General features: G+C 38.1%; 1 protein-coding gene across 1 annotated transcript; it reads right to left on the minus strand.

Moving 5' to 3' along the window:
• Positions 1-4,189: 4,189 nt before the first annotated feature.
• LOC139727912 (cysteine--tRNA ligase, cytoplasmic-like) lies at positions 4,190-24,239 on the minus strand. The gene is made up of 17 exons (XM_071638884.1): positions 24,089-24,239; positions 22,468-22,645; positions 21,241-21,436; positions 20,250-20,375; positions 18,397-18,537; positions 17,401-17,489; positions 15,829-16,063; positions 14,522-14,650; positions 13,831-13,973; positions 12,102-12,192; positions 10,618-10,718; positions 9,635-9,824; positions 8,415-8,483; positions 7,336-7,417; positions 6,643-6,791; positions 5,604-5,747; positions 4,190-4,691 (listed from the first exon to the last, which is right to left on the minus strand). Exons 1-17 carry the CDS (start codon positions 24,096-24,098, stop codon positions 4,524-4,526), a joined length of 2,241 nt encoding a protein of 746 aa, XP_071494985.1. The 5' UTR covers positions 24,099-24,239; the 3' UTR covers positions 4,190-4,523.
• Positions 24,240-25,007: the final 768 nt, after the last annotated feature.

Here is a 25,007-nt window from a genome sequence, read left to right on the forward strand (position 1 = left end):
AAAGTTCTAGCTACAAATCTAATGCAATGTTGGCCTTTGGTGATAAATAATTGATTAGAAATAAATAGTTACAAGGCAGATTGATAGACTTTGCCAAAGTCCCTTTGCCAGAGGGATGGGAGAAAATCATTTGACTTTAATACATAAATTTCGACTTAACATGATAAAATTAAGACATGTTTATATCCATCAAAGTAGAACCTTTTTTGAACTTTGCCAATTTTTTGACTTGTGGGAGGTCGACTGTATATGCACAGTTGACCTCACATAAACACATGCCTTTAATGCAAATCAAGCATAATGCTGAACCAAGGTCGTGACCACTGCCACGCTTTTTACCTTGCCTAGTCTTGGACTTACAGGAGTTTTGACCCCGAGGGGTACACTGCACATGCTGTAAAGAGGTACACTGCACATGCTGTAAATAATCAATGTTAATTTCCATTTTGAATGATGCCAAATACTGATACACATACAATGATATATATTCCATTGGCATCCCATTTAATCAACAAGATGAGATACCAACAGTGGTAAAATAATTTCAATGACATTTTGTTTCAGTTTACAACTTGTATGATGGATGACAATGTAAGGGAAGAACTAAAATGGAAGCAAACTTTAAGAACCTCAAGCATATGATGTGCACACTGTAAATATTAAATTTCAAATTCACATCTTTGTTCTCTGCTGTGGTACCATGACACTCCATCACAAAGAACGACACTCTATATCTCTTGAATGGAGACTACCACCATGTCACTATATCCATGGAATATTAAGAAGGCCAGATGGATTGTCCAGTCTTCTTATCAGTGACAACTGCCACATTTCTATCACAAATTTGCTCTCAGCCAATCAGATGCAAGGATTTCAGTAGCTTATAACAACTATGACAACTTGTTACTGATTACAAGTTTTATGAAACGGGGCCCAGAAAGACTATACCCAGAGTGAAAATCAATTTGAAAAGATAAGGCAGTGCACAACTGTGACAGATCTATCAAAATATTACTTAAATTGGCAAAAAAAAATCAAGTCACGACTGCTTGATAGTGGCTACATAATTTCACACTTAAAAGGCATCATATGAAATAGCTGTCTTTGACATGATCTTCTTTTGTAGTGGGTCTCTGCTGATATTCCCCTTTAGAACCTACAAGTAGATGCCTCTTGTGACATCAACCTCTATACAATTAGTCACATGACTGCATTATGACTAATTACTGACCAGTATTCATGTAGACCATTTCACATAGGGATGATATGAACCAGGTATAGAAACACATAATTCCACTGCCCATGCCCACACATACACAAACTATTGCACGCACGAATTTGCACACACATACATGGGCAGTCATTTCTGAAAGGGGCCACCATTGACGGTGGTTCCCATAGCAACGGTTGAACTTTCTCTTCCTGACAAAATCTGCAAGTACAAGCATGAAATATCATGAGAAAAATTATGTGGATAAAACCCAAGGTTTGCAACTGATTGACAAATTGCCCTACATATCATGGGCGTACATACTCGAGCAGGATTCGAACCCACGACCTCCTGATCTACGTCGATGTAGGGCAAAAATTATGTGGATAAAACCCAAGGTTTATTTTTGATATCTACATGTATAACAGCTTAGAATACTAACTGAGAAGCCCAAGTAGTTTTCGGTGTTCTCTTTATGATGTCAGTTTCAGACAACCTGGTCACATTCAAACTATCATAACTGTTTCCATTTCTTTCAAATTTTCACAAATCTGTTGCCTGTAGTTGACTGCAGAGAGTTGAGACAATCCTCTTTCCAGGGGTAAAAACACTTATGTTTTTCTGCTGCTAACCTCATACTCTTCACTGACAATGGAAAGAGACTTTCTTTTCACACAGAAAATAAATACAGAGGTATACTTTTCTTTCTGCTCCTTGACTGAAATTCTGTCAGATCTTAAAATATATATGTTTGAGAATGCACAGTTCTGCACTCATGTGACAATCACTATAGGCCTACGATGTAAATGCTACCCTGATTACCAGAAGGCATATACTGTAATATGTTATTTTTGTTTACAGATATTTTAGCCACTGAGGAGGTCACAGATATTTTTGTGAAATGCTATTTTTGCAAAGTTGACACTGAGGCTATTGTAAGTTCGCTAATATCTGTCTGTTCACTTTGCCACTTTACTGTACAATGTACTTAGTATACAACTGAGTGTACAAAGATACATAAAGCAATCAAGATCAGGAGATGATATTTTCACAAGTTGTTAAATCTGTGGCCAAACAATAATTTGCAAAATGCAGAAATCTGAAACCCTTGCAAAAATAAGAGATTTTTCAGTAATAATGTGAATTTGACACTTGTCATTTGAGGGCTGGGAGGTTAGAGTCTTAAACCACTGAAGATGGACTGATTTGCCTATAGCATGTATTTCCCATTTACCCCAGCTTGAGAATACTTGGGACTAGGTCTTCAATGGGTTAAATGCTTACAATTTGATAAATCAATTATTCAAAACCAATTCTTCCTACCCAATGTGTTAAGAATCCACAGGGGAAATGAGTGAGTTATGTCAAGTCAGCCATTTCATGGCACAGCAAATTTTGACACATTATCAATGCACAAGAGTGATGCAAAGATTTATGGCCCAGAGCAGGGTGTGTGAAGCAGCTCGGCCACACAATTTCACACAGTTTCGCTTTTCATAGTTTCTATTCAAATGAGGTTTTAGTAGGTGGGCGTGCACAAGAGACTGACTAGCCTGCAATAGCCTAGCAGCCCTATCAGACTGAGCAAGTGGAAAGAAAAGCATTTGTGAAAAAACTTCACCTTGCTTTGATGTGCTCTCAGGCGCTGATTATGAGCTCATGATGGAAACTGAAGATGCCAGTACAAGTGACTCCCATTATAACAAAGTCGTCTGGACCGGCAATTTTCTTTCGTTATATCAAACTTTCATTATATCTGAACAAACAAAAAGTACAAAGATATCCAGCTGATAATTTTGGGCCATTAATTCTGCTTCGTTGTATCCACAATTTCGTTAAAACCAAGTTCGTTTTATAACAAGAGTGTACTGTGATATGTGCAATACAACGCACATCTCCATTCTATGCTACAAGCTGGAATATGCTTTCATTGTTATACATCATTTGTCAAAAAATGCCAAGTCCAGTTCTGTGTGACACATAGTAGCAGATGTTGAAGCTGTATCATACATGCCTAGTTCAAAAATGTGGCAGCACTCATCGTAAGGTGCTGTTGCCCAAAAGAACAACAGTAGTTCATGAGTAATCTAGTTGTGTCTACCCATACACAATTCTGTTTCCGAGCCAATGAACACTTTTCTAATTCGCAAAAATTAGGTCTGTAACCTTTAACCCTAAAAAGACTGGGGGGGGGCCTAAAAGGCCCCCCCCCCTCGACATTTCGCGCGATTACTCTGCAACGCGCAATGCTCTCGCCGCAATGCTCTATGACTTTTTTCTTTCGAGTTTCCCGCACATTTTGACACCAAATTTGTGACGCCCGGGGGTACGGTTCTGAAGTTACATAACTTTTTGTACATGCACGTGAGGCCGAAAATGGCTAAAAAATGTGATTTTGTGTACAAAGTCAATGCAAATTGAGTTTTTTCATATGGTTCATATAAATATGCTTATTTCTACTCTCAATGGCTAAAATCAATTTGTTTTAAGAGTATTATGCTTCAAAAAGTGTCTGCCACAAATTTTGGTTAAAAAAACAACAAAAACAAAAGGTCAAAAAACAACAAAAACAAAAGGTCGAAAAACAAAGAAATACATAAGAAATTCATGAAACAATAAAATAAATAAGAAATTAATATTGATACCGAATTTTTTTTCAAGTACGTTTGCTAAGAATGCCACAAAGAATAATTAGACCGAAAATGGGCACTTTATTTACTTTATTTACTGATTTAGATCAAAGAGTCTGATTTCTTGCATATATTAGCATAATTAATCAAAATAAAATAAAAGAAGACTATTTCAGAAAATTTAAATATACAATCTTGTAGATTACATCGCACACTACCATTGTGCAAATTTCCGCGGCGATCGCGCGATCCACGGCCGAGATCTTAAGGGGGGGCCCTTTAGGCCCCCCCCCCCCCCAGTCTTTCGAGCTACCAAAATAGCCCAGTCTTTTTAGGGTTAACCTGTCATTTCACTTTGTCTTTTTGAACCAAAGCAAAGCATAACATTGCCTTGGAGGTTCTCCCAGTATTAACATGTCAATGGTGCTTTTTTTCAAATCCCACATCAAAATATTCAGCCATGGTTTGCTCACACCAAAGCATAATATCTGAAACCACTTTGAAAGCACTATAAGACTACCAACTTAGATCAGTTCAATCTACATATCATTTCTGAAGATGTGTTGATTTTCTCTATTAAACAGTTGACATGGCAAGGTTAGTACGCAGTGCACAGCATTGAATTTGGTCTGAACTGCAATGGTTGTGACATTTGATTGGGGGTGGGGCTGGGCTGGGTGAACTCAATTGGAGCATCCAGAGGCCCCCGCCCCTTCCCCTGTCCCCTGGACCCCCTGGGTGCTCTGGAGGTATTCGTTGTAGAGTTTCTCCTGGGCCTGGTAGAGCTTGGCTAGTTTCTTGACCTGCTTGTTGCTCAGCTCCTTGCCCTCCTTGTCGTGAGTCGGCATGCCCTGCACCATGGCAACGGGATGAGGTGGTCAAAGGGAAAGATGACAAGATTAGATCCTCGGCTGAGAACCAGAAGGGCTTTATTGCATTTTTTTTTGTAATTGATTTAATGGCATCGTGACTGTAGAGCTCAATCTCCTCTAAATTATGGCATCAAATCAAAGTTGTTTTCATCGTCAGTAAAATGTTACAAATAAGAACTACAAGGGCGCTATTTTATGATTGGAACAAAGCTTTATAAATCCACCTAGTTTTGATTAAATCAACTTTTTATATCACGAAAATTGATTGTTTCATTTTTATTTATGTTCGAATCTTAAAATTGGATAGCGCCCTTTCTCAGCTGACAAGATGCAGATGGAGATCTCTAGCTGATCCCACACACTTTTTGTTGTCTTTGCACTTCTTGCTTGCATGTCACTACTGTGACATTTAATAACAGATGAAGCTCTCTATTTCATGTTTACTGGATGATCCTTGTAAATTGTTTGATAGATTTGTCTACAAACAATTCTTCCATCTCCACTATACAATACAATGTGTACTAGTACATGCTGATATTGGATGTTCAGTAACATACTTACGCATAAAAATTTGACTTTCTATTGCACACTATCTCTTTAATACTCGTCTCTTACACAGAATGTGTTTGCCCATTCATTATCTGTTTTACCCCCAAAATGCAGCTATCAAGGTATGTCAAAGCAAATGCGATTTAATCTGTTATCACGCTTTGGCTGCCATGTTTTATTGCTCTCCTGAACATTTCACACTTTTGAAACATGAGGTTTCGTTGCCCCTTTGTTTGCCATCAATGATAATAATAATAATAACAAATAACACTATTTACATACAAAGCCCTTAACGTTTCAAACGTTTCTAAGCAAATTACATCAACATCCCTTGGCTCTCACCTTGTCGTCAAACTGTGAGTATTTATCCGTCTCTTTTCTAAACATGTCCTGAGGAGGAATTCTCCGCTGTGCCTCCTTAGCAGCCTGCTTCTCTAGCTCCTTCCTCTTGGCCTCCTCCTTCTTCCTCCTCTTCTCCTCAGCTTGCTGCAGAGGAATAAATAATAATAATAATACATACAATTTCTATAGCGCCGTTCTCCACTTTGATTAAATGCTCAAGGCGCTTTACAATTGTACATCAAAGCAAACAGACTGAAGATACAAGTACATCACAGTAATAGAAGAAGGATGAAGAAGCAGAAAAAAAAAGACATGAAAGTCTGTGTTCAAAAGACACTGGTCTTCAAAATGCACTGCTAAACAGATAGGATTTTAAATTACTCCTGAAAGATGTTATAGAGCTCGAGTCTTTCAGCTCACGAGGAAGTGAATTCCACAGTGATGATTCAAGGTATCGAGAGGACAGCCTTCATTGACTCATCATGTGAGACTCTTTCATCATGTCATACCCTGTCAAAGCTGCTTGCTCTCAGGTTTAGGAATGTGTCATAAATTCACTCCATATCCTCACAGTGTTATACAAAGGAATCATTACATGGTCATCACGTAATCATGTCAAAGTTGCCTGCTCTTAGGCCAAGAAATGTGCTACATATTAGCCCCATATTCTCATGCTGTTATACACAAGGAATGCTCATTATAATGACAACCTAAAAACCATGCGGATTACCATGATACAATTTCTCACTACATCAAGGTACAAAACAAGGAAACATAAAGAGTTATGACCTTTAAAATCACTTTGTTATTTAAGGGGAGGGGGGGGGGGGGGTGGGGGGAGTCTGTTAAAGCTGATCCCTTTATATTCCACTGTACTAACCTGTTGAGGACAAGTCCCAAGTATACTCGCGCAGGGGTCTATGGGAAATGCATTTTATAGCAAAATCAGTCCATCCTCAACGGGTTAAAGATTATTATGATTGACATTTCCATACATACTGAAATGAAAAATTAATTAGGTTTTGGAGTATTGACCAACCTGTCTGGCCAGCTCTCTCTCTTTCATCAGTATATCTCTGTCCACCAGCTTGACCACTGAGTTCTGACCCTCTCGGTCCTCCAGTCGCACCCCAAGGTCAGGCAGGACGTCATCTCTAAGTGCGTCACACAGCTGCAGTATCTCAGTGGCTGTATGGAGAAAAGAGGGCCATGTGTAGTGAGGTATTTATGAATGGAGTAGGAGGTTGAACAGAGTAGAGCATGTCTTGCTATGTCTGTTTCACAATAATGATGATCAATCCAATTCCTATATTCACAACTTTTTATTATGTATTCTCCAAAAATGTAGCAGAAATTCAGGCAACTTTGCACAAAGCTGCTGAATACTGAAAATCATCATGCTGATTCAAATTCTTGCAAAAAAAAAAAAAAAAGGATTCAAGCACACACACACACACAATTATTCACTCATCTTTTTTTTTAAATATGGAACTTCATAGCTGAGTATGCAAACTATACTGTCCCAAAGTATGCACTATCACAGCGAATATTAGTGATACAGTAGACATCATGTTTGCAAGAATTAGCATGAACATGGGTATGTGGGACTAATAAAACTATTTATTGTGTAACTCCATAATGCAAAAGTGATGACCCTCTGCAAATAAACATGTATATCATGACCTCAACGGTTAAAAGTTAATGTGCATGTGAGAGACATGAGAAAAATAACCTTGTAGTGTTCTTGCTTTTTGACGGATGGTCTGCCGGAATTCCGCCAAAGCCTTGAGGTAAGGAAGAACAGTCTGCTCCAGCTGAATTGAAGAGAATTGGGTCACAGTTAGGAATTAGTGCTGATATACAGGATTCTCACAAAAGAGCTCAACTATTTTTGTCAGGTACTGAGCCTGAATAGCAGAATATTTTTTTTTTTTGTATCCAAAGAAAAGAGGAGGAATCATAATTTCCACAACAGTTTCCTTCCACTGTTTACTTTTTTCTTTCTCTCTTCCTCTCTCTATTTCTTATACTTACCTTCTACAGCCATTGCCATTTGGAAAGACATGTTGTGCAAAAAAATTGTGCAGTTCAAATAATGCTTGTTTCACTGATAAAGCACAATAAAAAAGAACTCTGGGGCAAATCAAATGGGGAAAAATCACTGACCTCATATAATAGCCCTAGATTAACATCTTTAAATGCATACAGTTCATCAAAAACTTAAGAACTTTGACATCTGACTGTTTACATAACAAGACACCAAAAATTTACATCAAACCTATCAATTCTATCATTTGTGCACACACAAAAAAAAATGTTGAGGCCATTAATGAGACACTAGATACAGTAAACCTCTCATATACTTATTCACTGACTTTGTGTAAACAGACTATTACTTTGACTTATCATCTTTATCAGATATAAAGAAAGGTCTTATCAATGAATTGCCCCATTATAGTATCTAGTTTGCCTTTAATATGTCATGTTTACACAGGAAAGCCTTTTCCGTGTTAGAGCTGTTCTTCCAGGCATAGCCCTGCTGCTTTTACTACCCCATGACTGCCAGGTGCCCCTCTATACACCTGGAGAAAAAGGTGACGTGGTGGGCACAAACATCTTGTCTGTTGATGCTACTTCTGGGTAAGATTTACAGTCATGGTTCAAGAATTAAGAGTCTTAGTCAAGAAACTACTAGGGTGTGAAATTCTGATTAATTCATACAGCAAATAAATTTACACAGTGTGACACATAAAAATGATGCCTCTAGAGATTACATTGTGAAAGAATGAAAATGAAAAAGGGGTGTCTTACATTGGCATTCTGTGCTGCTCCTCCAACAGGAAATCCAATGGGCTCATCGCCTTCTATTGCACCAAATATCTGTCAACACAAAAAAAGAAAAAGAAATGTGAAAGGAAATAGTGTCAAACTGTTGACTTTGGAACCATTTCCATTAACCTGCTCCATGCTGAATTCTGAAATCTCCGTAGAGTTAATACACAGGCTACCAGGTTCCCTTATGGAACGGGTTAACTCATCCCCTGCAAAGTTCCAAAAATCAATATACATTTCCTACATGACACCCACAGTTCCTGTATGGCATGGATACAATTTATTTCAACTTTAATACAATGATGTTATTCAAAATGCAGTCCCACTTTTGCACACATGTATTTGCACTTTTATCAAAATTTGGTGAAATCTGGGAGAATTGTCACCATAATTTCCATCACTAAAATAACTGTACTTATGAAGTCTGAAGTTCAGAATCACATATTTCTTTGACACAGATATAACGTGTGATAGGCAATCCAACAATGTTGTTGTTATTTCATGTACCTGGTATGTTATATTTGTCACTGCTTTGATAGATCTGAGTCATTTATTACTGGTGAATAGCCACATGCCATGCTCTGAATCAATTAGGATCTCATTATAACTTGGCTCATAATCACTGTGAGAGTTGGCTCACTCATTTGAGCTTTATCCCCATCTATCAAAACTACCTCACAAAATGGAGGTTCACATGAACAGTGTTGCAAGCAAACCACTGTTACTACTGCAATAAAAAAGTGTGACACATAAAATGTTTCCAAATCTGTACTCCATGGTTTAAATTGCAAATTTTATGTACAGTTCAATGTACAGTATCCATCCCTCTTTTATCTGGACTTCTCTGTCCAGAAGACAACAAAAAAAAAGAAAAAAGAAAAAAGAAAAGAGTGATTTCAAACTCAATTAAAACTCCTACAGAACTCATCCAAATTAGCAATAATATTTCTAACGTAAGCATGCATGTATTTCAATTAAGATGTTTCAATTTCTTTTACCCTAAGGTCTATAATTTAAAATAGGCTAGCACAGACTACACCACTGTTGCAGTGAACACTATTCTAATACTTCGCTACCATTAGGTTGGTAGCTACATGCACATAAACATTGTTTCTCCCATATCCAGCTGAATTGCTTGTCTCGACGGACACAAATCCTAACATGGCAGGATAACAGAGTTTGCACTGTACTCTACTCACCCTGAGCATCTTTGTGATGTACTTTGCGATGTTGCCTAGCAACAGTGCATCCGGCAGCGCCTTGGCAGACCGCCTCTCTTGGATGTAGACGTTGCACTGTGCTACCACACCCCTCATAGCATCTAGTGCAGACCGTGTGTCGATGGAGTCACATAGAGCTATGTGCACCTTCTCCTGGCACTCAAGGCATCTATGCATGAAGATGATTTTAAAATGGCGACATGATGACACAGAAAATGATGAGACTTACGTGACAAATGGAATGTCCCAACCTCTCATCATAGTGTTACTCTCTCTTTTTGATAGTGGCTGTTACGGGAATCACAATTATCAGATCAATTATTGCAGTAACAATCTATCATTTTCATCATTACTTTTGTTAATGTTACTTCACTTCTGACACATGTACATGAACATAGCACATAATCATATATTAGTGCTACCTGCACTGATGACAAGAAATATGTGAAAGTATTCATAAGAACAAATCGGTAACATATGTATTGTACATCACAAATATGTACTACCAGTATCTTAGTGCAGGTACCATCTTGAAAATTTTAATTTCTCTTCACATTACAAAAAATAAACATTTTACATCGGCATACTGCATTGACATATTAATTATGATGCAAATATCATAAGGGCTATCACGTCTTTGCTGGAATGAATACCTGAAGACAAAAATTGAAGGCAAATCACCAGGAAATATTGTTTTTGCTAAGAAGTCTAATTCAGTACACTGTTGTCTCATGGAACAGAGGTATCTTATTGTAAAGAACGAACACTATTATAACATACTCTTATCACAACAATGCTAAGTTAACTTGCCCAAAAGTCCAAAGTTTCCTTCTATCTTATTGTTTTTCAAACCCTGATACAACAAAATGTTTCAGAAGTGATGAGGAGATTGTTGCCATGTGAGTCTACCGACTGTAATATTATGCAAGTCATTCCTGCATTCTGTAAGTGAGTTTGCTCACTGTTGGTTCAGCTTGAGTTCTGGCTCCGTCCATTTGTGGAATGCATCACAGCCACTGCTTGGAGAGTTGTGAATAATGTCTTTGACATTCAGGAAAAATTCCTAGAGAGACAAAAAGTTGAAAAGATGTGGAAACATGCTATATGACTCCCCTTGCTTAATGACATAAGCAAAGAATTTGTAAAGCAGCTGATGTTCTACAGGAGTAAACAGAAAAGTGAACTTGTGAATAATCAGCATATTGACATCAGTTAATCGTTTCGATCTAAGATAATGTCTACAAGATGAAACACAAATTAAGCAACACATTAAAATAATTTACTTGTCTGAAGGTAACATACACGTATACCTTTTAAATTTCAGGATTTCAGAAAATCTACAGTGCCTAATTTCTTGCTTTAGGACATACATGCCACTCCAGTTTCAAGTCAACTTCAGAAGATAGGATAGCATCAACGAGACAGAGTAGTAAAGTTGCATCTAAATTGGACATAAAGATAAACTGGTTGCAAAATGTAGGAGTTTTCATGAATCACTGAAATTGATTCGGACATTTGATCTACGTTCAGTTTGGAGATACAAAGTAGGTAGGTTATAATGTGCCTTTTTGTTGTTGTAACACGTAGGATGCTGGCGATATGATTTAGCTCATGTACACATGTCACAATTACCGTTACTGAGAGTACAAGTAAAATAATTTACCCATTTAACCTTTGCCTGTTTCTGTAAGATAGTTTTGATAATTGCACTGAAACTAAAGTAAGCTGAACTGAGTGAGAAACTCGGTCAATGTGACTTTTTACTGTCTTGTGAGCTGACCAATGGGAGACTTGAGAAGTGATGACATCATTATCTCATCTAATTTGCATACTCAGTTGCAACTAGTATGCATATCATGTCAAACCATCTGAACCTCGTTGACTTCCTTATTTTTATATCACATTTTGATGAGACTTCTACCATCCTGATTGTCATATATTGACTCTATTTACTCTACTGACTACAATGCAGAATGTAGAAATGCTTTTTAAGTGAAATCATGTCCTTGTAATTTGAATATGAAGCAATCAGAGAATCTATTTTGACAAATGTAACTGCTCTAAGATCTGGATTAACTGTATGCAGGTTTGAACTACCTCATGTACCCTATGCAAGTCATTTGTTCAAAATATTTCACAATATGTTTCAATGGGTCTAGGGCAATTACCCCCTGGGCAAATACCCTGGATCCTTCCGCTGGCCCTCATCCTAATCCTAATCCTGAACCTAATCTTAACCCTAACCCAAACTCCTAACCCTAAACCTAACCCTAAACCTAATCCTAACACTGATCTTTACTCTAACCTTAAAACTAATCCTAACACTGATCTTTACTCTTACCTTACCACTAACTAGTATTTAGCCGATGAGTAATTGCCCTCGGGGAGTAATTGCCCGGATAAGGTTTCAATATTTGACATCATTTGGACAGGATGACAAACTCACATTAATCATCTTTTCGTACTGTACAGCGCTCTCCATGGTTGCTGTGGAGTAATCCAGCGTGTCCTTCCATGAGTGTAAGAGGAAGACCAACCTGATGAGTGAATTGAATTTAAACTTTAGCTTCAAATTAGCATCACCTAAATCTCAGATTTAAAATAGTGTCACTGAGCAGCCCCGGAGCTCAATTCGAATGGAAATATAAAACCCTTGAATTGTTCAATACATCTCAGCAACCTTTAACCTTACCAAAACAGTTGAATCTGAGCATCTTCACTTGTGGACAGAGACTAAAAAACACAAAATAACTCACTTTATGCCTCACCTTTCCTTCATTCTCTTGTGGTCTTAAAGGACAAGTCCACCTTCATATACATAAGGATTGAGAGAATGCAGTAATATTAGTAGAACACATCAGTGAAAGTTTGAGGAAAATCCGACAATCCGTTCAAAAGTTACGAATATTTTAAGTATCTGCGCAGTCACTGCTGGAAGAGAAGACTACTACAGTATATGATGTCACATGCGTACAACTACATAATGAAAATAAAAAGAGAATTTCACAAAACTTTACTTTTTGAATAAAGTGCACATTTCTTGGGCTTGCTACTGACGTATGTTAAGGGTAATATTATTCCCCCTGCCTTCTGAAAGAGAGAAGTCGAGTGTTCTATTGTTATGCGAGAAAAATGGAAATATGTTGAATTTTCTTTATTCTTTCTTTATATCGTTGTACTCATGTGACATCACAAGCTATAGTAGTCTTTTAATCCAGCCGTGACTGAGCAGAAACTTAAAAAATTCATAACTTTTGAACTGATTGTCCGATTTTGCTCAAACTCTTACTGATGTGTTCTACTAATATTGCTGCATTCACTCAATCCACATGTCTACAAAGGTGAACTTGTCCTTTAATATTCAGAGTTGAAAGGTGAGGCTTTGGGTACATGTGATCAAACATCATTGTGTCACTGCCATGAACTGGCTTCAGCTCAGTGATAGTGCAACTGCCTGGTAAGCAGTAGGTGAAGTGGGTTCAAATATCACACTAGTGAATAGTGCCTTCCTTTTTATTATTGGTCTTTATAATAAAACAGATAGAACATACAATTTTTTTCGAGGAGAGAAAAAAAAAAGACAACCTTTGTAACTACACTATATAAAACAATAACAACAACAAATAATAATAATAATAATAACAATAATAATTCTGAAAACAAGTTCTATCAAATACTGTTGATTATTCAATTTTGTAGCACTTGATATCAACATGTCAAGATTAGTGACACAGAAACGCAAAAATATTTCAATAGTTAGTATATGGTATTCTTTGTCGGTCTTGGGTGAACAACACTATTGTAGCTCTGTAGTTTCACTGAGTTTATGATTGCAGTGAATGCTAACCCACTTCTGATTACCATGAACTTGCTAACTTTTCAATCACACTGTTCCAGACCAGACACTCTCTCTATAGGATGCTTTGATGAATCGCACAAATTGTTGCTATAGTCTATTACACATAATCAGGCTCACAAAAAAGAATGACTCTATTTCCAGTGATTTTGAGAAAAACTATGATTCTATCACTGGTGCCAATTTTGATCATTGGAACACACATGGATACAATAAATATACAACTTATAAGAGGTATAAACACAGCAAAGAAAAACAATACTGTAAGTATTCTGATGCCATGAAGATATGACGAATATGATAAATCTAAAACTCTTACCTGATTTGTCGGGAGGAATATGTTTCGAGAGCTTGCTTGATCGTGACAAAATTCTTGAGTGATTTGGACATCTTGCAGCCTTGTATGGTCAAGTGGCCAGAATGGAGGAAGTAGCGAACCCAGTGGTCATTTCCATAGTATGCCTAGAAACGGTACATATTATTGACAGTATTATTAGTTTTATTGTCATATGGGTGTAAAATCCACAAAACTGTATGAAAGTTTCCACTATTACAATATTTGCAAAATATGATTTGCAAGACTTTGTTTCTTAAAGCTTATTGAAAGAGTTAGAAAACTCTCAGTATTGCTGGACATTAACATTACTAGTAAATCTCAGATCCAAAGAACAGAGGACATACTAATGCTCCTAAATAGCCTAGTTTACTGAAGATGGTTATTCTGAAGAGTCCAGCAAGAGTATGTCTGGTTTCCAGTCAGAGGAGTAAGCATAAATGTGATACCTGAAATCGCATACACCTCTATCGCAATCACCTAACATCAATTAATGCTCTGAAAGGTCCAGTATCTTCTGTCGCCATGTGCAATTAATGAAGGACATGAAGTTTTAATCCGTTGAAGACAAGTCCCAAGTAAACTTGGACAGGTGTCTACGGGAAATGTGTGTTGTAGCAGAATCAGCTTCTCTTCAACAGCTCAAAGAGTGTTTGCTGGATGTGTCGATGCCTACCTCAGCCTGAGCTAACTCATTGTCATGGTGAGGGAACTTGAGGTCGACGCCCCCTGTGTGGATGTCCATGGATTCCCCTAGAATACTGCTTGCCATCACAGAACATTCTATATGCCAACCTGGTCTCCCCTGGGAATAGACACACACAAGCATGAATATGTAGTAAATTCACACATTCATATCAAATACATCCACCTATCCATCCATCCATCTGTACATATACATAAAAATATAAATGCATGACATACATGTCACATACAAACATTCACACATACGTATATACATACATACATATATACATACATACATACATACAGCCTTACATACAGTGTACATTATGTACATACTTACAATTGTACATTTAAAATACGTACATGGACACGTTTTGCACAGGAGCCATGACTTATAGAGTACATTACAAATATTAAACAAACCAATTATTGCCAACATGACTTTGAATGAGTTAAGTTGCAATTGGAAGGTTACATATTATACATGGGACATTGAAAATAGAAACAGCACATACAAAACCACAACACTTGTAGCTATAAAGGTAACAGTTGTAGCAGTGATAACAAAGACTACAATAACAACATCAATACATAATTACATTTATTACTGCACACATGTTCTACAGTATTGAATGCTTGTAATGAATAGATGGAAATAGAATATATTTGCATTAAACAAGGATCAAAATTCAGAAGAAAAATAAATCCTATGGTGCTTCCGAGCACTCTTCTAAGGTACCGTACCATACTGTACTGTACTTGTGCTAGAGGAGTGCTCGAATGATCCTTAAGTGTACTGTACCATGCCAAACTTGGGCAGCTTCACCCATGTTTGCCAAAAGCATACCACATTGTACAGTACCATGCCAAAGAGCACTTGAATGCAAAGTGGTCCAAAAGCATACAGTATCAGCTTTTGACATGAGAAGAATGTAATATGCCCAACACCAAAACACAAAGAGTTGATTCTAAAACAAAGTAAAACCTGTATGTAGATTATTCACATGTCATGAGCATGACCCTGTTGATCAACATGGCAGGACCCCCTCTGATTTCAAGTCCACAGATAGCTCATTAGATATGCCATCTCCACAGAGCACTCAAATGCTCTAAATCTTGCATGGTATGGTAAGGTACAGTACAGTTCTGTTCAATTCACTTTTGAGTGCTCAAACATGGCCTTACATAACTATTTTGGGGAAAATGTACTGTCTAATCTTTTGACAATAAAACAAGAAACTGACAATATGAAAGTGAGTGGTTGTCATGCTTGTGATGTCTTTCTTCTCCTCTTACCATTCCCCATGGTGATTCCCAGGCAGGTTCTCCTGGCTTGGACTTCTTCCAAAGGGCAAAGTCATTGGCTGACTGCTTCTCCTGCAGCTGATCGGGTGAGACGCTGAGGTCCCCTTCCCCTTCGGCAAGGGCATCCTGGTCCCCGTAGGCTTCGGGAACCAGCTTAGCGTAGTGGTGGGCATCAGATCCATCAAACTTGGAGGTGGCAAAGTAAACTGATCCGTTGGATTCATAGCTGGAGAATGAATTATTCAATGTATGAATTCAGCAACAGCTTCATTTTGATACAAAAGTCAAATATTGGTGTGTGAAACAGAGGAAGACCTAGCTCTTTGCTAAGGGGGAAGGTTGACCCAATGACAATTATGCTGTCACATCTCTCCCCAAATTGGCTGACAAGTGAAAAAAAAAAGGTCTTCACATTTTGCTGAAGCATAAAATAATTATGCTAAAAAGCATAATTACACCAACACTGGCAACGTTGGGCTGAGTCCGAGAGAGTGCAAGGAACATACTACGTGGGTCTGGACACATGATGGCGTATTTCTATGCAAATAAAATTTTCATCTGGCAGCCCAAGGGGGGTTAAACCCCCTAAACTGTACCTTCCCCCTCCCTCATAATCTGTCACTGCAAATTTAGACACTGAAATTGCATTTAGCACCTCATGCATGATGACAATACCTCTACACACATGCACACACACAGACATACACAAAGACACAGACACTTTAGACAAACACAGGTATAGACACACAAACAGACACAGGTACAGACACATACATAGCATAGCATTGAAGCAAACATCCACATATTTTCTGAACATTAGTAATGATAGACTATCCATGTAGTGCTTGTATGGGAGCGTATTGTAAGTTGACACTTCCTTTTGAATATAAAATTCTATGGTTGCAGTACAAGAAAATAATTCACCTTTTGCTCTATTCGTACAACAATTGGCTGATCCCATGCACCAGCAATCATGAAGCAAAGTAGTCTACAGTCTTGTGATAAGCAGCTAACATATCATTCTACAAAAATTATAAAGCGTTACTGTTTAACTCGTTGTGTGCCACGACCAAACACCCTACCCAGTCGATGGCTTGCTAACTTTGCATATTTTGTTCAAATGCATGACTGCGCACAACTGATTAAATCACAAGATGCCTCAGAACATTGAAAACATCAAAGCCATAACTTTGTCAAGAATTTACACCCCAGCAAAGCTTACAACTTTCTCTACAACTTTGCTTTACAGCATTTCTAGCATAAATACTTCTGTAATAAGTTACATGGTCTTGCAAAACAGAATGCTTTCTGGAAGTGCTCATGCATTGCAGTCACAGGATAATGTGGTCACAGGGGCTTACACCATGGCACACGAAGAGTTAATGTAAGCTCCATTTCCTGAGTCTCTCAAATCTACCTGTCCCATTTAGTACAGGAGAGCACAAATGCCATGCTTTGCAATGACTTGACATATTATGGCTTCTTATCACAGAAAATTTCTATTTGCCTGTTAAACAAAGATCTCTCAGCTGATTTGGGAAAGGGTACAGGGTTAAAACTTACGCAAATCCACGGTCAATGATTGCTTGGACGTACTGAATGACCTCTGGAACATATTCACTGACCCTCGTCAGGACATCGGCTGGCAACACCTGAAAGTGAAGACAAGAGACAGACAAAGAGAGAGACAGTTGAAGTGTTTCATAAATTAATCCACAGGACAAAGACAAATAAACCATTGGCTATGCATTATACTCTAACCTTATATTCCAGAATTCTTACATCAAGTCCGACTTAGCCAGAGGAACAATTTAACAGAATCAGTGATGTGGCATATCTTCAAAATGCTTTCTGAATTATAGCTGGCTCTGTAGCAAGGGAAATAACATCAGCTGCTAACCATGACAACAAATTACAATGAATGCATAAATACCAATCCTCAGTTCTCTTTGGCCAATTAGAATTGTCTGTAGAGAATGAGAAGGGCATTATGTTGTCTTGAACACTATGGGTTTAATGGAAACTTAACACCCTTATTATTCTCAACTGACGAATTAGCCTATAACTATTACATTAGGAACTGACTGCCAAGATTCACATAAGAAATTTGTTTTGGGGATGAGTTTCTAAAGCTACACTTTCAGACTTCAGTGTGTACCATATTTTCACTGCCTTAAGAGAAGCCCATTCACAACTTACCTGTGATGAATATGCTAGAAATGCAGTACAGTAAAGATGTAAAGCAAATTCTTTACTTTGCTGTGATGTAAATTTTATGACAAAGCTACAGCTATTACACTCTCAATGAACTGTGGAACATTGCAATTTATTGATTGGTTCGTGCACAATCATGCACTGAAGCAAAAATATGTGAAGTCGGCACACTGCAGACTGACATGGGCAGCCATAGGTGGTACACAAAGAGTTAACTTGTATATTCAGCCTTTTTGTTCAAAAGATTCCAATGAAACATTCACTGTTTAGTCTCTTGTACTTCACTCTTCTTGTTCAAGTCAGCATGAAAGCAGAGTCAATTTTCCCTTTAAAGGCATGACTTACATTGAGAGCCTCCATGTCTTTGTGGAATTCAGCCTCCCAGTGCTGAGGCAAAGCTGAGAAGATGGACTTGTCCGAGATCTCCTTTCCTTTCTCAGCGTCCAGCACTTCAGCCAGTGGATCTTTTGCTTCGGCCAGAAGGACCTTGAGGAAGAACATTTTTCAAAGGACATTGCTATAAAAAAGTGGGCCTGTTTTTGTATCGTAAGAGAGGATACATCTTATCAAACCATGTGTAAAATAAGCTTTAGACAAGAAAATTAATGCATGCTCAAACATTGACTATGGAATTACTGATATGCAGCTTATTCATTCAACAAAAATAAAGGCAATAACTTCCAATAGTTCCCCATTTCTGTGTTGGAATTGCCCGTGCAGCATTGAGAATGATAAAAATGATAAAAAATGATTTTAAAAAATGAAATTTTCAGTTTCTCCAAGTAAATCAAGACTGGCTGACTGGCTACAGAAACCAGACAGGTCCTTGTAAATTGAATCTTAAAGAGGCAAGTGAAATAATAATCAATCCTGGATCACATGCTATACTCTCCAAAACCATCTTCATGCAGACAAACCTTGAAGACATCCATAGACAAGCAGCCTCAGTTGAAGCTCACAATAAAAGGCTAGTTTATTAATGTATTCAATTTTACAGATACATTCCTTCCGATGACCTATTAACAAGCCATTCCACCTGTAAAACACACAATGCATTTCCACTCCTGAAATCTACTTGTATGAACAAATTATTACCATGTTGGACAAAGCTTTAGACAAGCTTTTGGGTTGTCAGGAACAATCTTCGACATTGTTGTATGCATACAGTTTGAATGTATTCATGAACTTATTTAGCAGTCAGTCTATTGCAGCTACCACGAGGAGAGCAAGCAGGTAAACCCAAACAAACAGTATTGTAATTATAGCATGGCAACTACAGGTAGGCTGGTTTTGTAATGAAACACATTATACTTCACATCCAGAACACTTGCCAGATATAGCAACAACTCATCTATAGATGCAAACTCTGTATTCAAATCTAAATAAGTGACCCGCTACAACAAAAGGATCCGAAAGTCGGGGGAGGACAATTTTCTGAAAATGGCATGACATTATCCCCCTACTCTTCTACTTTAAGTTCATATGTAGCACAACTCATAAAAGTACTCGGTTGCGGAGATATCGATGATTTTATTAGCGCATGTCAAGTGGTTGTGGAAATCAGAGTTTCGAGAAAAACGCCTTCAAAGTTTTCCTTCCGACGCTATCATGATCAAGGGGAGGCGAGAGAGTTTTCACCGCTTGACAATAGAAGGCATGCTCCTAGCGACCTCCGCGATGTTCATTCAAGCTTAGCATCAGCGGTCTATGCACGACCAATCAGTAATCAGGATGCCACGCACTGACCAATAAGATTACTCCCTCGTTGCTAGGGGCAGAGTCTAGCTGAGGCACTAAATCCGAATCTTCAGACACGTTACTGTGACGTTGAAAGTCGGAAAATCATGGCCCAGAAACACGTTGATTTCTTGCCTTTCCTTTGATCATTTAGCTTCGAAATTTCGGCACATGATAGACAATACATTAGACTACAAAATTATGCAGAAAGCAGAAATCCGATTGTTTTGACCAATTTTGATAATTTGACTTCAACTCAATTTTCTTGGCTCAGCCGTCAGTGACTTTAGGATCCTTTTGTTGTAGTGGGTCACATATATCTAGCACAAATGAGTGAACTGACAAGCTTGTTATAACATACTAAGGGAGAGTGAGCTAGATTTTAATAGACAAATAAATTGGTCTGTAACCCATGACAAGAATGATGCACATCTTCATGACTGACCAGTCAGGCTACATACCTCCTTGTGTGTATTAGATTTCTCTGCCTGACACTTGGTGAATGCATCTTGGACTTTGCCAATGATCCTGGCTAACATCTCCTTCTTCTCAGGGTTTGTCTCCCTCTCCATCTTTTTCTTGTAGGACTGCATGAAAAAAACAACAACAAACAAACAAGGAACATTTTTGAGAGTCTAGCAGTGACTCGTCATAGGGATTCCTATCAGGGGCTGCAGAACCGGGGGGAGCTGGATGGCTGCAACCCCCCCCCCCCCCAAACACGTAAACTCACACACTTTTCAGGTTCATACAAATAAAAATTGAGGAAAAAATGAAAACAAATAATTGGCAAAAGAGGGCGCTGCTCCTGTGGCGACCAGGGATTTTCACTTCTCGTCCTTTTTTCATCAAATGTTATGTTAATTTTCATCTTTGTTCTTTTTTTATGTATATATTGCATTTGTTATGCTTTGACATTCATATGTGAAAATCCCACGATGAGTTTCCTGTAATGCTTTTTATTGGACGAATAAAAATGAATTAAAAAAAAAATTAGAATTAAAAAACACCCATGACTCTCCAAAAGTTCCATCTTTAGAATTGCAACCATTCACCCCTGATACGAGACTTCCAAAGCAGGCTAGTAAACTGAATCACTGCTGCTCATAAATGTACACAGGTTCACTTAAAACAGGCAGGTTTGCCTAAATCAAGCCTACATATTGGAAACAGCAGCTATTTCACAAAGATAGTTTATCAGTCCATGGAATAAGCAAATTTCAACTGTGTTGATGAGCATGATAAATTGCTATGCTAACAAACGTCAAATAATGTACATGCACTGGCACAAAGGTGGGAAAGTATGCCTATTCTGTGCTTGTCTAGTCCCTGGAGTAAATCTAAAACATGGAAGTGATATAAACGACTTGTGTAAATCTGGTTGCAAGAGTTTACATTTTAAGGAGGTAATAGACTCCTACATCAACAAGTTAATACAATCAAGTGCTGTACCTCCATCGCCTTTTCTACATCTGCCAGGACTTGCTCTATGGCCGTTGAATTATTGATGTACTGTGCATACAAATGGTTGGTTCTTGCTCTCTTGATGATCTTGTCGTCAATGTCAGTGATGTTCATGGCGTATGTCACGTCATAGTTGAAGTACTTGGTCATTATCCGACGAAGGATGTCAAAGGAAATGTACGACCTGGGTAAATATGATTGACAGATCATAAGATTGGCAATATAAGTCATTGGCTACAAATAATTCATAACACATTCACCTTTTGATTCTTTTAAAAACACATATATGAAGAAATGCTTTGTTGCAATGACCAGCTTTCGTAGATTAAAAAGCTGTATTTTCTGATATGAGAAATGAGAATGGGATCACTATAGGATTCTATCATACAGTAGTAGTTTGATGACATAAAACCAACAATAAGTTGTTAAAGAATATATTTTGTTTACAAGATTTGAAGAGTGAAGATTCCTGGTTTTAAAGTGAAATGGATAAGAAAATCAAGCAATCTCACTTTTGAGAACAAGGGTCCACTGCAATGCACTGAATGCCCTGTATTGCATATTGTCCCTTGTAAAAGGGATTTTCAGACTTTCATAAAAACTTGACGAAATCATAAACTAGAAATCTTCGATAATTTTGAAGTGCAAATATTCTTTGGACTTCCATGTGCCTCACAGGTGTAAAATAAACAAAGACAATGTGAGACCAAAGAAATATACATCACCAAAAATTGTAACAAAACAACACTTTCACTCACCCTCATACTGTAACTATGCAAAACTTGACATTCAAATAGTTCACAGGAAATACTCTCTCTGGTATCCACGCGAACACACTCCGACCCGAATGCCTACGTCCCTGCGTGGTGAGCAACGCATGCAGTGCCGATGTTTAAGCTCGAGCTGATGAAAAAGCATTAAGATTAGAGCCCTATTTCATGAATTAGCTGGCTATTCTGCAAAATAAGTCCAAGATTTCAGTGGTTTATTTTCCGATCGGAATAACGCGCTATTTCAGTCTTTGTTGCAAAATTAGCGGGCTATTTTCTGATTGGGCTAATTCTTTGGATCAGAAATAGCAGGCTATTCTTCAAGCTTGAGCTGATGAAGACCCACCTTGAGTGAGTTTATTCTGCATTTTGTGATTCAAGGTCACATAATGCTTAGTTGTGTTCTCTCGGAAAAGTCATTTGTTCATTTCATATTGCTCTATACCTTGCATGGCCCATGTGGGCAGCATCATAGACAGTTGGACCGCAGCTATACCAAGAGACCCTCTTTCCATCTTGGGGAACGAACGGTTCCTTCTGTCTGGTCAGGCTGTTAAAGAGGTACAGCTGTGTCTCCTTTGTGGGAGATGGACACTTCCATGGGGGCTGGGACCTTTTCTTTCCTGTGAACAACAATTAAAGCATCAAATTTTAGTGAGGATAGATGTGTGTGTGTGTTTGGTGTATTGTTCGTATTGCACAGCTGCAAGTATACACTTCACAACAACACCTACTCACTAATTAAAGTTGAATATAGAAAAATGAGACATCAGGCACTCCGGGCGTACATTGTAGATACCGTAGGAGGTTTTATTAGAGGCTCTGCACCGAGGCGAGTTGTCGGAGCAAGTAACTGATGGAATTGTGACACTTCTTTGTGCATGATCGCACAAAGAGCAGTATTGGTATTTATACCTTACAGAACAGCAGAGAGGTGACTCACCTCTCTGGTATCAGGCAGGAAAACAAAGGGTTAAAGAAGGTTACAAAGCAGTGGTCAGTGTTGACAAGTGATTACCTTGTTTTATGGGCGGCCTTACACATCTATACAGTGGCAGCCTAAGAAAACGAGTGGATGTCAGGTGGCAGAGAATTTGTTCCGCTTAGAATACTTGGAATTGAATCCATCATAACACTGTGGACAGACACACTGGCGAGCAGAGGCTCACAAGTCATCATTAGGGCCTAGATAGTTTGTTAAAATAATAGCCCTACATTGAGGAGAACCAGCGGAGAGCATCAATGACCCACAGAGAGAGGAGGAGAGAGAGTGGGAAAGACGGAGAGATGGAAGCGGGAAGAGAGAGATTGAGGAGGAGAGAAACAGAGAAGAGTTGAGCTGTGAGTGCTACAAAATAGATATATGTCGTGACAGAGTGACACTTGTGTAAATTTACAGCAGCAGGGCTGTGTAAACTGTCTAACCTTAGTTAGTTCTGAATGCTAAATAATGTAGGCCGATTCTACAAAATCATGGATTTGTATATTATCATTGTATATTGGTGAAGATAAGACACAGCTCCCAGTCCTATGCACAGACACATTTAAACACAGCCCAACCAGACGCCATGCAAAGCTATTTATACAGCGACTGGGCTGTGTATAGTTAGCACGAGTTAGTATAAACATGAATTAGCAGTGATTAGTTAGTCATTTTAATTCATGTATAAATTTATATGACACAGTCCTATGCAAAGTTGCAAAGTGCCAAAGACATGCAACATGTAGAAAAATGAATCATTTGGTAATTCATGTAAGCTACAGACATTACAGTGAGCAAAACTAACAGTAACATGCAATACAGCAAACACTGTGATTCAGCGCCTTCACATTGCATTGTCACTAAGTGACACTGCTAACAGAGTTTTTACAAGTTTAGAGTCTAAAAAGTTTAAATTTAGAATCTAGACCTTGGTCACCTGACCCAGATCTAGATCTAAATTAATATCATAAATATAAGTGAATATAGACTAGGTCTATAGAACTCTAATATGACAATGCTGCTGAATACAGTACGCAAGTAATACACAGCTAAACACTAAATACTTCAAGGAAATCAGTCTTACCATCGGACATATTCGCAGATTATAATCCAACTGCTAAGTTTGTGCAAGCGAAAGGTGAGCCGTTTCGATGCCTGTTGAACTTGAATAACAGCAAACTCTATGTACGGGACTGAAGTAAAGAGGGTGTGAGGAACTAAAGACCCAGCTGGCAAACAGGTGCATTCGTTTTACACGTCAGACACTCGTGCAGCTTCTGCTACTGACTGTCGACAGAAGGATGACGAAATCATGTGCAAGCTATGGAACGCCACAGGGATCGAACATAATCACTTTTTTTCTCTCTCTCTCTCTCTCCCTCTCTTTTAATCCACTGAAACCTTCTTAAATTCCGTTTTTGGGTGTTAATAGCGTTATTCCGAAGGTTCGGTGAAACGAAAGTGAAATAAGGCTCATTGCTCCGACAGTTTGTTAGTATATCCCGAAACACAATATTAATTCCATAATACCTAGTATAGATGTCGGTCTATCCGAGCGAACATTTGTGCAGTTTACTATTCCAAGTGTTCTTTATAAAAAATCAAAATGTTCCCAAACATTTGGGATATGATATGATCTATGATATCATAGTTGTGTAGATTTTTGTTTCATGTTATACATTGTGTTACCATGGCAACAGCGTTTCACTGACAAACACAGAAATTACCGATATATCTATTTTTCTCAGATTTTGGGCATAGACAAGAGATATGATATACAGCTGTATATGTGAATGCCAGTGGGCATTGTATTCGTATTCTCATTCTATGTTGAGTAACATATTATTATGTTCATAAGTTTGTTATTAGTAAGAATATAATAAGATGGTTGCTGGTTGGGTGCATTTCTTCCCGCTTTGGGTGGGGGTATTTATCACTCTCAGTGAAAGTTTTAATTCTTAATGAAATTTATGGTTAATTGTTTGGTTATGATAGTTACGTAG

This window comes from Diadema antillarum, unplaced genomic scaffold (assembly GCF_040938485.1).
Source record: "Diadema antillarum isolate AM-2024a unplaced genomic scaffold, OU_Dant_1.0 seq00000160_RagTag, whole genome shotgun sequence".
NCBI lineage: Eukaryota > Metazoa > Echinodermata > Echinoidea > Diadematoida > Diadematidae > Diadema > Diadema antillarum.

Bases quoted from the DNA above. Each gene is read 5' to 3' on its own strand.
- LOC139727912 (XM_071638884.1), bottom strand. The intron at 20,376-21,240 runs GTACAGCACTTG...TTTTTCATGCAG, and splicing joins ATGTAGAAAAGGCGATGGAG to TCCTACAAGAAAAAGATGGA. The intron at 16,064-17,400 runs GTAAGTTTTAAC...TTCATTCTCCAG, and splicing joins ATCATTGACCGTGGATTTGC to CTATGAATCCAACGGATCAG.